Source organism: Phyllostomus discolor, chromosome 11 (genome assembly GCF_004126475.2).
Source record: "Phyllostomus discolor isolate MPI-MPIP mPhyDis1 chromosome 11, mPhyDis1.pri.v3, whole genome shotgun sequence".
Lineage (NCBI taxonomy): Eukaryota > Metazoa > Chordata > Mammalia > Chiroptera > Phyllostomidae > Phyllostomus > Phyllostomus discolor.
The window spans coordinates 72611686-72624939 of NC_040913.2; the positions used below are offsets into that span (position 1 = coordinate 72611686).

At 37.8% G+C, this 13254-nt stretch overlaps 1 protein-coding gene across 11 annotated transcripts in view; it reads left to right on the plus strand.

Moving 5' to 3' along the window:
- NSD3 (nuclear receptor binding SET domain protein 3) overlaps positions 1 to 13254 on the plus strand; it is a 108258-nt gene that overhangs the window by 21353 nt on the left and 73651 nt on the right. For all 11 annotated transcript variants that reach the window (XM_028526861.2, XM_036011589.1, XM_028526859.2 and 8 more), the window contains one exon: positions 8403 to 9121. In XM_028526861.2, the coding sequence (XP_028382662.1) occupies positions 8447 to 9121 (675 nt within the window). In that variant the 5' untranslated portion in view covers positions 8403 to 8446. The remainder of the gene's footprint in view (positions 1 to 8402; positions 9122 to 13254) is intronic.

The window sequence follows — 13254 nt, forward strand, 5'->3', positions numbered from 1 at the left end:
ACTGACGTTAAACATAGAAAAGTAAGTATATATAGTAGAGCATGTAATTCTATAAAATAGAATCCAGCAATATATATGGTCTACCAAATAGAATTGTTGATTTTGAGAATTTGTTAAACTAGACTTAAACTAGACATTTAAGATATGAATACTTAATTGGTACGTATGGCCTCACGCTGTTCATCTGAACCATGTGAAATGCCTTCTTTTCCTTTAAATTTAATTTCTAAGATTTCACTTAAGGATTCTATAAACTTTTCTATGATCCTTTGCCTCTTGAATAAGTTGGTAAATAATGGCTTTAAATCTTCAGTTGACAATTTTCAACTTTCTTTAAAACTGTTTATAGACAGCTTCAAGAAAATTAAGAAAAGTATGTATTGATTGATTTATCTTTTAAAAATCTAGAAACAGTGGTCAGAGGAAGAATTTGTTGTAAGTTACTGGCCTTTGGGGGTTTATTTGCTTAGACGTACATGTTAGAATGGGTGGAAGACTGTTATGATGATTCTGTGGTCTCCCACCAAATCGTTAGCTCAGAGGAGTGGCTCTGAGGAAGTGTGAGGTATAAAGTGCAGATATTTTGTTTTCATTGCTATTCACTTGACATACTTAGGGACTGTAGGAAATGAACTTACTTTAACAAGCCAGTGCTTTGCAATAGAGTACCTGTGTTTGACTCCTCCATTAATAAGATGTCTGACTATGGGCAAGTTACTTAATCCTGCTGGCCTTCACTTTTCATTTGTAAAATAAGCGTAGTAATAGTATTCCCTCAAAGGGGTGTTATGAGGAATAAAATAATAAAACAAATCTGAAGTATTTAGGATAGTATTGATACATAGTAAGTCCTAGGTGTTAGTCATTATTATTACTTTAGTTATACAAAAAAATAATATACAGTCATACTTCAGTACTCATCAGCTTCAGAACTTGTCAGACCCTGTGGTCATTGCATTTTGACGAGAAAAAAATGTTTCCATACTCGGCGCTTGCTCAGGACTTATCACAGTTGTTAGAACTTGTATGAGTCACGACACCACCCTGCAGGAGAAAATGCTTCATAGGTTGGTCCTCGTCACTTTCAGCTCTTGTCATGAGTTCTGGAATGAATTAACAATGAGTACCGAGGTACCACTCTATGCCATCTTTATCAGGGACTTATTAAGGACAAAGGTAGGAGAGTATTTGGTGCCTTATGCTAAGTGGTTTTAAAATTAGTGGGTTAAAAACACCTAAATCCACATCCTGCCTGTCTTGCATGGTCTAAGTGCTTTTTTACTGAACATTGTTCTTCTCAAATGTCTGTTATAACGGTAACACTGTTTAATTCTTTTTTGTTGTTTATTTTATTTTATTTTACTTTATTTTTTATTGATTGTCCTATTACAGTTGTCCCAATTTTCTCCCCTTTGCACCCCTCCACCCAGCACCCCCGCTCCCTCTGGTAACGTCCCCTCCTTTGTTCATGTCCTGGATCACGCATGTAAGTTCTTTGTCTTCTCCATTTCCTATACTTGCTCTTAACATCCCTCTTCCTATTCTATAACTGCCAATTTATATTTCTTAATCCCTTCACCTTTTCCCCCCTTCTCCTAGACCCCGTCCCACTGACCACCATCCCAGTGTTCTCCATATTTATGATTCTGTTTCTGTTCTGCTTGTTTGCTTAGTTTGTTTTTAGATTCAATTGTTGATATTTATATATTTATTGCCATTTTAACAATCATATTTTTTCCCTTCCTCTTTTTCTTAAATTAGTCCCTTCAACATTTTACATAATAATAGTTTAGTGATGATGAACTCCTTTAGCTTTACTTTGTCTGGGAAGCACTTTATCTGCCCTTTCATTCTAAATCATAGCTTTGCTGGAGAGAGTAATCTAAGTTGTAGGTCGTTGTCTTTCATCATTTTGAATACTTCTTGCCAGTCCCTTCTAGCCTGCAAAGATTCTTTTGAGAAATCAGCTGACAGTCTTAGGGGAACACCCCTGTGGGTAATTATCTGCTTTTCTCTTGCTGCTTTTAAGATCCTCTTTCTTTAACCTTTGGCACTTTAATTATTGTATGTCTTGGAGTGGGCCTCTTTGCATCCATCTTGTTTGGGACTCTCTGTGTTTCCTGGACTTGCATGTCTATTTCCTTCATCAGATTAGGAAAGTCTTTCATTATTTTTTCAAATAGGTTTCCTATTTCTTGCTCCTTCTCTTCTTCTGGCACCCTTATGGCGTGAATGTTGGACCTCTTGAAACCTCCCAGAGGTTGCTTAGACTATCCTCATTTTTTGGGATTCTTTTTTCTTCTTGTTGTTCTGATGGGTCATTCTTTGCTTCCTTATGTTCCAAATCATTGATTTGATTCTTGGCTTCATCCACTCTGTTGTTGTTTCCCTGTAAATTGTTCTTTATTTCAATTAGTGAATACTTCATTGAGGACTGGATCTTTTTTTATGCGGTTTAGTTGAGCATACTTATAACCAGTGTTTTGAACTCTGCATCTCATAGATTGCTTATCTCCACTTTGTTTAGTTCTTTTTCTGGAGTTTTGTTTTGTTCTTTCATTTGGGCCATGTTTCTTTGTTTCCTCACTTTGGCAGCCTCCCTGTGTTTGTTTCTGTGTATTGAGTAGAGCTGCTTTGAGTCCATGTCTTGGTTGCATGGCCTAATGTAGTAAATGTCCTATAGGGTCCAGTGGCACAGTCTCCCCTATCACCCAAGCTGGGTACTTGAAATACATCCTTCACGTGGACTGAGTACACCCTTTTCTTGTAGTTGAGCCTTGATTTCTGTTGGCAGGTCAACGGGAAGGATTTACCCAGGCCAGTCAGCTGCAAGGACTGGCTGTGACCACTGATCACCAATGTCTGTCTTCTGTGGTGCAGGGTCAGGGTGGTGGTGCTCCACTGTGGTCTGTAGCTGTCCACTGAGTGCACAGGCTCTGGAGTTTTCCAGGTGGTGCAGGCCAAGGTCAGCCCACACCTGTGTTTTGCTTGGGGCCACCCTGACTGGGCTATAAAGCAATCTGAGATGGCTGTTACTTGTGCTTGGCTTGGAGATTCCCAGGCAAAGCCAAGCTGTGAATGTAGACTGGCTGCTGCTAGTGCTAAGCTTGGGGCCACTTAGCAAGAGGTACAGGCACTGGGGGTTCAAGTGAGGTTGGCTGTTGCTTGTTTGATAGGGTTTAGGAAGTTTCGAAGCATGAGTCAAGACCAGCCATTCGTATGAAAAAGGCCCTGTTAACAGCTTGGGTGGGCTAGTAAGTTGGGTGGGACAGAGTCTCAGGGGATCCTCAGGGTGGGACAAACAGTGTTAGCCAAGTTGATGGAGTCTCAGATATGGCACCTGCCTGCCAGCTTTGTGGGGAAGTGTTCAGAAAAGGGACAATGGTCTCTGCCCACCATTCAGTCTTGGAGAAAGCTGTCCTTAAGCTATCACCTTGATGCTAGATACTTCAGTTCCTCCCTGAATGCCAGTGGTGTCTTTCAAGCTGCTTCCCTGGTGCAGGAGCTCAGAGGGGTTGAGTCTGAGTAAGTTTGTGAGTTTTTTAGGAGGAACTGCTTGGGACTCCAGAAATTTCTTCCACCTACTCAGTCTGCTGGTTTTTACAGCCAGGAGTTTTGAGGACATACTTTTTCAGCACTGGAACCCTGGGCTGGGGGGCCTGGTATGGGACTGGGACTCCTTGCTCCCAAGACATCCTTCCCGAATTTTTATCCACCACATGTGGATGTGGGACCAGCCCAGTCCGTGTTTCCAACCTTGCTACTGGTCTGGATGGATGTGGTTTCTTTAATTCCGTAGTTGTCAGACTCCATTCAACTCAGTTTCTGATGGTTCTGAGTGATGGTGGTTCTATAATTTAGTCGTAATTTTGATGTGGTTGTGTGAGGAGGCGAGCTGTGTTTACCTATACCACCATCTTGACTGGAAGTCCCCTGTTTAATTCTTAATCACCTCCTGTTCCACAGTGTTCATTACTATTTATAAGTCCTGCCCATAAAATCTTCTCTAGTCTATTATACTATTGTAAATGCCTTTAGGTCAGAGTTCAAGTTTTTCACAAAATCTGTTGCCCAGCATTGCACTCGATGATAATAGCCAATAGGTATTGAGCTCTAACTATACCTAGGCACTGTCTGAAGTACTGCTCACAGATTAATTTTAATTCTGGCAACAACCCAAGGTAAACAGAAAGTTCTAAGTATGTATCTACAGTTTCTTGAGAAGGAAACAGATTTAGGGAGATTGAAAGTTGCCTAAAGTGTAAGCCTTGGATGTGGGTTTTGGGTCGGGCAATTTGATTCTGAGCAGACTCTGCTCACTAGAGAGCCCCCTAGTGCTGGAAAGTGTTAACTGTGATGTCAGGCAGCCTGTCTGCTGTGGGGAGGCTGGCTGCCAGACTCCGGTGATTATCAGAATCACTACAAAGGAATTAAGTTATAGTCCTAACAGAGCTTTTTTTAAAAAATGACCAAAACTGCTATCTTGATTGCATTATTTTATTATTTGGAGGGATGATATGAAAAAGTGTGGCTCTATTCCCTTTATAGTAATTTGAACAGTGTGGACCATTTAGCTTCGTTGGTCTAAGTATGGTGTCAGGATTTAATGCAGACTTTACCACTCTCCCCTAATCAAATTATTTAGTTCCCCAATTTTTTATTTTTCACATTTTCAAAACTTTAAGAAAGTTTAAAGAACATTACAGTCCACACTTGGATTGGCCAGTTTCGAACATTGTGCCTCCTTTGTTTTGCTCTAGGTGCATGTACTTTAAAGCCCTAAACCATTGCAAGTTGCGGCTCCAGTCGCACTTGACAGTGGTAGCGTGGGCATTCTCTTACAATACTGTGAACGTGCCCCTGAAATCAATGGCTCCATCGTGCAGTAGCCAGCTCATATTTAAGTTTTTCGGTTTTCTCCAAACTATATGTATTTTTTACCTATGGGTGTGTGTTTAAATTTAGGATTTAATCGAAGTTAGTGCATTGAATTAGGTTGTCTAAATCTTGTCTTTTAAAAACTAAGTAGTCTTCCCACTTTTGCTACTTGAAGAGCTCAGGCTAGTTGTCTGAGAGAATGTTTTACGTTTTGGATTGGTCTGATTGTTTTCTCATTCTGAGATTCAGTTCAGCTCTGTACAATTTGGGGGATTTAGCTGGAAGCTGATCTTGTATATGACAGGAATAAGAACCAAACATACAGGTTGCATGTTAAATGTCAGTATTTAACTTGTGTTCAATTTGGAAGTTTAAAGAACTTTTGAGTTCCACCTGTATAGTTGTCCTGTGTGTATTTACAGACTTTTAGAGTATACTCTTCTTGTGTCTGTGAGCTATACATTTTTTCCAAGGGTTAACATAGGGTAATATTTCAGTTCTTAAAACTACATATGAAGAAGTGATTTCTAACATCAGTGTTATCAGTATTGTATGTTGGTTAGCATCACAGATGCTAAAACCAGACTGCTTTGATTATAGCCCAGCTCTGTCCTATAAGGACTAGCCTTTTGCATTTAAGCAAGTCGCTTAACCTCTCTGTTCTCTGTTTCCCCTTCTATAGTGGGAACTAATATTAATATCTACCTGAAGGTTGTTGGGAGGACTAAATGTAGTATTGTACATAAAGCATTTAGAATGGTTTCTGGCATATGCTAAGCATGATTTAAGTGTTGGAGGTTATTAGTATAGAATAGCTGAAGCCTCTTACAACTTGTAGCTGAGGGAAGCGGAAGTTGTATAGTAGTAAAAATCATAGGCTTTAGAGTCAAACATGCTTAGATTCAAATCCTAATTTCACCTCCTAAATCTTTACGGTTTAAGTAAGCCACCTAATCCCTCTGAGACTCAGTTTCTTTTACCTATGAACCAGGAGTCACAATGCATATTTTACAGAGTCGTTATGAGAATTCAATGAGGAAATGTATAAGGTGCTTAGCCCAGAATAAGTGATAAAAAAATGAGAGCGCTCTCTGAGACCTTCCACCCCTGTCCCACCGAAGAGCAGTATGAACATTTTGATTTCTTGTATGCATTTGTTTGAAATGTTAGAACTTCTAAAATTCTTTCCATTTGCTAACAACAGAATAAACAACAGTTGTTTAATTGGGTACACCTTTAAAAGTATATTGTCTCCTTTTTTCCCCCTCCTCTTCCCTTTGCTGTTTTGGGTTATTAGTCTTATTATGGTAAATCTTACTAGAACCGAGATGGTAGGCATTATTGTTTTTTAAACCTGTAATTTTAAAAAAGATTTTACTGATTTATTTTTAGAGAGAGGGGAAGGGAGTGAGAACGACAAGGAGAGAGACATCTATGTGAGTGAGACACATCGATTGGTTGTGTCATTTACATGCCTGGACCAGGGACCAGACCAGCAACCCCATCATGTGCCCTGACCGAGAATTGAATTGGTTGACCTTTCCCTTTGTGGGACAACACCCAACCAAGCCATAGCAGTCAGGGCAAGATAGTAGACATTATTAGTCAGTTACAGAATTGAACTGAGCTGTAGTCTCAGAATCCTTCTTCATGGTGTTCCAGATAGCTACAATGAGTTCATAAGACTTCATACAGTAGTGAAATCCCCTCTGCCTTAGAGCTTTCTAGAAGAAACGTTTATGGGATTATCAAAATAATATCTGGACTGTCCATTAATCCTCTGTCTTGCGATGTGGAGACAAAGCAGAGTGGTCTTAAGGCATTTCCTAACAGATGCTTATCTGTATTATAACATTCTTACATGACGTGAGCATCTCTAGGCATCTCCTAGAGGAGGATGCAGTAATTCTAATAGTATAATGCGATGACTAAATTCAAAGACTATAATGCAGTGACTCAAACTAGGGTTTGTATCAGAATTCTACCTAGAATGTGGTCTTAAAATACTCATGCTCTAGCCCTCACCCCAGATTTATTGAATCAGATGGATCAGTAGATAGACCTTGACATACACATTTTATAGAAGTATCCCAGATGATTCTGCTATTTATACCACTGGTTAAAAACTCCTAGACACTGCAAGACTATAGAGAATCAGACATCTTCACACACTATTGGTGTGAGTGAAAAGTGCTGTAGTACAGCCTACAGAACAGTTTTCAGTATCTACCAAGATTTCAGATCTATCCCATAGGAATACATGTATGTACAAAGATACAATTTCAAAAAACCTCTTGTAGACCTGTTCATGGTATCAAACAATTGTGAACAGCTAAATGAATTTTAGTACACAAATAGTTAAATACATTCTGGTAGATACCATAGTAGTTTCCAGTGCAACCATTTAAAGAATGACGTATGAAAATTATACATGTAAATGTAGAACGATATCTAGGATATCTTAAGTTGAATAAGGAAGTCACAGAATAAACCCAATTTTTAGAATTTTACATATAAATATATGAAGAAAGACTTGGAAGAATACCCGGCAAGATGTTTACAATACTTATTTATAACAGAAGAATAGGGATGATGAAGGGGGAGAGCGATAGGCATTTATACTTTTGCATTTAAAGTACTTGTGATAAGATTTTATTATGTTTGTAATAACAAAAAGAACCAGTGGACAGAACATGAATGATTTAAAGGAAGCTTAGTGGGACCTAATTTATGTATGTCCATTGTGCTTACCTGTATTTTTCTGACTATAAGATGCACTACCCACCCCCACCCGCCAATTTGGGAGGAATAATGGTTGTTAATGCAGTTGTTGAGTTCTGTTTACATTTACATTGGTGAAACATTATGTTATTTATGTTATTAAATATTTTACCACATTTTTTGCTTCAAAAATTTTTCTCCTGTTTTCCTCCTCTAAAACCTAGGTGCATCTTATGGTCCAAAAAATATGGTATATTGCAAATAGCAGGTCTAACATAAGAATGATAATCTCTGACTTGGGAAGCAGAAAACTATTTTGCATGTTTGCAAAGAGGATGAAATTTGTTACTAGAGTTATTGTGAAAGTAATTGAGTTTTAAGCATATAAGCATTTAAGATTAAAAAAGTGTTTGTCCTGTGACACAATTATATTGGCTACCTGTTTTAAAAACATTTAGTGACTCTGCATATCTGAATACGAAAATTGGGTTCAGAATATTTTGAAGATTTTATTTATTTTTTTTTTACTTTTAGGGAAAGGGAGGGAGAAAGAGAGGGGGAGAAACGTTAGTGTGTGGTTGCCTCTCCAAGCCCCCAACTGGGGGTGTGGCCTGTGTCCCAGACATGTTCCCTGATTGGGAATCAAACCAGTGACCCTTTGGTTTGCAGACCAGCACTCAGTCCACTGAGCCACACCAGACAGGGCTGGTTCAGAATATTTTAGTTTAATCCTTTTTTCAATTAATTAGCTTTTCACTTGTGAGGATATTAATACCTTTTAATTTCCTCTTTTAAAACTTTAGGCCCGATGAGAGAAAGGGAAAGTTAAGGATGCTGGAGCAGAACAATGGATTTCTCTTTCTCTTTCATGCAAGGGATCATGGGAAACACAATTCAGCAACCACCTCAACTCATTGACTCCGCCAACATCCGCCAGGAGGATGCCTTTGATAACAACAGTGACATTGTTGAAGATGGTGGCCATACACCATATGAAGCTACCTTGCAGCAAGGCTTTCAGTACGCACCTACAACAGAAGATCTTCCTCCACTCACAAATGGCTATCCACCATCAATCAGCATGTATGAAACTCAAACCAAATACCCATCTTATAATCAGTATCCCAATGGATCGGCCAATGGTTATGGTGCAGTTAGAAACTTTAGCCCCCCTGACTATTACCATTCAGAAATTTCAAACACAAGACCACATGAAATTCTGGAAAAACCTTCTCCTCCACAGCTACCACCTCCTCCTTCGGTACCACAGACTGTGATTCCAAAGAAGACTGGCTCACCTGAAATTAAACTAAAAATAACCAAAACTATCCAGAATGGCAGGGAATTGTTTGAGTCTTCCCTTTGTGGAGACCTTTTAAATGAAGTACAGGCGAGTGAGCACACAAAGTCAAAGCATGAAAGCAGAAAAGAAAAGAGGAAAAAAAGCAACAAGCATGACTCATCTAGATCTGAAGAGCGCAAGTCACACAAAATCCCCAAATTAGAACCAGAGGAACAAAGTGTAAGTTGAAACACTTTTTGAGAAATTTTGTAATATTTCACATTTACTGGAAGTCATAGAGATATTTTTCAGTTTTTATCTCTTTAAATATTTCTGATAACTTCTTCTAATTCCTAGCAAGGGGCTTTGGATATTATAAGTAGGTGCTGAGAAAATATTTGTTACTTCATTAAAACTGAAGCAGTATTTTTAAAATGTGGGACTAAGAACTTGCTTCTTATGTTTCTTTGTCTAATCCCTCAACTTTATTTTTATTTGCTTCTAATAAACTTGTTTCTAGAGTTGAATAGAAAAGGCAAAGAGGAAATGGTTAATATGTTTTTAATGATTTTATTTATTTTTTTGAGAGAGGGGAAGGGAAGAAGAAAGAGAGGGAGAAAAACATCAGTGTATGGTTGCCTCTTGTGCACCCTCTACTGGGATCTGGCCTGCAACCCAGGCATGTGCCCTGACTGGGAATTGAACCAGAGACCCTTTGGTTTGCAGGCTGGCACTCAATCCACTGAGCCACCACAGCCAAGGCTAATTATTATATTTTTTATTAAGTTAGACTGACCTTTGCCAGTAGATTCTGGATTTAGCACTCATTACTAACGTGTTTGCTACAAAATAACCTGAAGTAATAGAGGAACTCCTCATTAAAATTGAAGTTTGTTTTCATATATATTGATTAATACTTCAAGTGGAGTTTTTATAAAAGCCATTTTTCTTATGTAACTTAAGATGCATGCTGCTGGAATTTTTTTTTTAAATCTTGCTTTTCATTTGATTGGTTTAAATCAGGTTTTAGACAGAGACCACATGTTGTATCTGGTAGATACATTCCTTCCTTAGGACTTCTTAAATCTACAGTTTACCCTTACTGCTTTTTTCTTACAATGAATTTGTCCATCAGAGGGGCCCATATTCTGGAATTTGTTGATCACATCCTAGTGATGTCATTTAACAAGTTCTGTCCCCAGTATTTCCTGTAAACAGGTAGTTTGGTCTAGAGACTTGCTCTCATTTAAGTTTTTGGTTCCTGTTTATACAAACTCTTTGTTATAGTAATCGGTGTCATACGCCAGTGGGAAGAACTGTGGAGCACCTGATCTTGTGATCGATCTCTCATGTAGCTTGGGCACCTTCGGGCATGATTTTTTTTTTACATTTTTTAAATTTCTATTCTTCCACTCTCTCCCATTTGGCAACTATCAGCTTGTCCTCTGTATTTATGGGTCTACTTCTGTTTTATTTTGTTTGTACATTTTCTTTTAAAAGTCCATGTATATATGAGATTATATGGTATGTCTTTCTCTGTGTGAGTTATTTCACTAAGCATAATACCCTCTGGGCCCATCCATGTTGTCGCAAATGGCAAAATTTCATTCTTTTTCATTGCTGAATAATACTCCATTATATATATGTACCGCATCTTCATTCATCTATTGATAGACATCTAGGTTGCTTTCATATCTTGGCTATTACTAGTAATGATGCAGTGAATATAAGGGTGCATGTATCTATTCAAATTAGTGCTTTTGTTTTCTTAAAATAAATGCCCAGGAGTAGAATTGCTGGATTGTATGGCAGCTCTATTTTTAATTTTTTGAGGAATCTCCACAGTGTTTTCCATACGGCTACACTAATGTGCAGTCCCACCATAGGACACAGGAGTTCCCTTTTCGCCTCCTCCTCTCCGGCACTTGTTTGTTGTTTATCGGTCATGGCCATTCTGACAGGTGCGAGTTGATATCTCGTTGTGGCTTTAATTTGCATTTCCCTGATGATTAATGATGTTGAACATCTTTTTATATAATTGTTGGCCATCTGTATGTCCTTTTTAGAAAAATATCTCTTCAGATCCTCTGCCCATTTTTTAATTGGATTGATTTGTTTGGTGTTAAGTTTTATCAGCTCTTCATATATTTTGGATATTAACCCCTCATTGGATGTATCATTTGTGAATATTTCTCCCATTTAGTAAGTTGTCTTTTTCATTTTGTTGATGGTTTCCTTCACTATGCAAAACCTTTTTAGTTTGATGTAATCCCATGTGTTTGTTTGTTTTTTTTTGTCTCCCTTGCTCAAGGATTTAAATTAAAAATGATACTGGTAAGAATGATGTCAAAGAGGTAACTCTCTAGGTTTTCTTCTAGGAGTTTTTAATATCTCTTGAGTTTTCAGTATGAATTTCCTTAATAATAATAGGCATATAACAAATCAATTATAGCTTGAAGGAAGAGTTTTTAGTTAGTATTCTAATACGTGGTATGAATTGAAGGTGTTTTCCAGACATTGATTTGGGAATAAATAAATATTTATTTATGGACAGTTGTCTGCTTTTACATTTGGTATGCCTTAATAAGTTAATTTTGTCTTACGTTCAAAGAACGGTTTACTTCTTACCAAGTCACCGTTTCCATGGTAGCCAGGTTCCAGTACTTTATACAGCTCAAATGTGATCTTTCTGTGGAGTCAAGGTCCCATTGGTTCTACACTCTCACAAGTTCCCGTGTGATATTTCAATGTCTCTTTAAATGTTTCTATAATTTTCTTATTTACTCATTTAATAGATATCAGTTGAGTACCTACTGTGTGCTAGACACTTTTCTCAGAACTGAGAACAGGGCAGTGATTGAAAAGTAAAGATGCCAGCAGTTAGTGAGCTTCTATTCTACTATGTATGCATATATGTTCAGATAGTGTTAAGTATTAGGAAGAAAATAAAACTGGGTAGTGAGGTCAAAAGTGATTAGAGACACTGTATGGCTCTTCAGAACTGTAATAGCTAAAGTTCTGTAAGAACTGTAAAACGAATCTGTAAAAATGAAGGTTTGGGAACTAAATGGTTTTTGAAATGTGTTTTAATTTCTTATGTCATTTATTAAATGCCCCCCACCAAACTTAGCTCACATAGTATCTTATGTTGACTGTTTATTAATTAAATGAATACATAAAAGGAAAGAAGTTCACTTTTTGCACTGCAGGGACATCCACTGTAGTATATTGTTCTTACATCTAAAATAAAACGGTATGTGATGTGCTGTGACCCTTGGGAATCACAAAAATGCACAAAACCTGAATTTGGTGTTAGCTTTGTTCCCGAGAGCTGTCTTGCTGGCCATCTCACTTTTGCTCTAGAGACTCTGGCAAGTAGGAGAGTATCCAGTTTTATTTAACAGGCTAGACTTTTTGCTTTTATTGATAAATGAGTTAAAAGCATATCTCAAAACAAATAGGGCTGGAAGCAATTGGAGGCAGGATAAGACAGGCTATTTTTCATACCTATTTTTTGCCTTATTGAAATTCAAGAATGATATTTCTAGTAGTCACTTTGCAATGAGATTTTAAAGCCAGTTCTGTCTTTGTTGGGTATCTGCTGTGCTTTATATCACTGAAACCGTCAGCCAGCTGTTGTATCCAGGTATTAGCATGGTTAGATATAATAAAAGAGTTGTAGTTCATTTTTGTTTTTAGTACATCATAGAAAGCATAATTTAGTATTTCATTATTCAGGATCTCACAGTGTCTTGAGGTAAAGGAATGTAAATTTGTAAGTATAGATGTAGAGAGTGGCATTGATTGTGCCAAATACATACTATCAAGCCCATTGTCTGAAAGTTCGATTTTGGGGGAAAATTCAGAGTTTTTTCTTGTTTCTTTCCCTTTCTTCACTCTCTCTCCCTCCTTCTCCCTCTGCCATCCTTTTCTGCCTTCCCTCATCCTTCTCTACCTTTTTCTCTCTCCCTTCCTTCCTCCCTTTTCTTTCAAAGACATGAAGAGCTAAGTTCTTGTCAGTTGAATTTTAATTAATCAAAGTTTTATCACGTGGGGGGCAGTTGAAAGCTTAAGAAGTGGGTGCCATAAAAGTTGTACTTTATTCTTTCTTTTTAGCTTTAGCTACATTTCATTTTTTATTTGTCATCACTACATCATTACTTAAGTCAAAACCTTTTTTTTCCTTCATCAGATGTTTTTTGTTATATTTTATTATGTTATTACAGTTGTCCCCTTATTCCCCATCATCCCTCTCCACCCTGCACACCCTCCCCCACCCACATTTCCCCCCTGTAGTTCATGTCCATGTGTCATAAGTTCCTTAGCTTCTACATTTTCCATACTACTCTTGCCCTTCCCCTGTCTATTTTCTA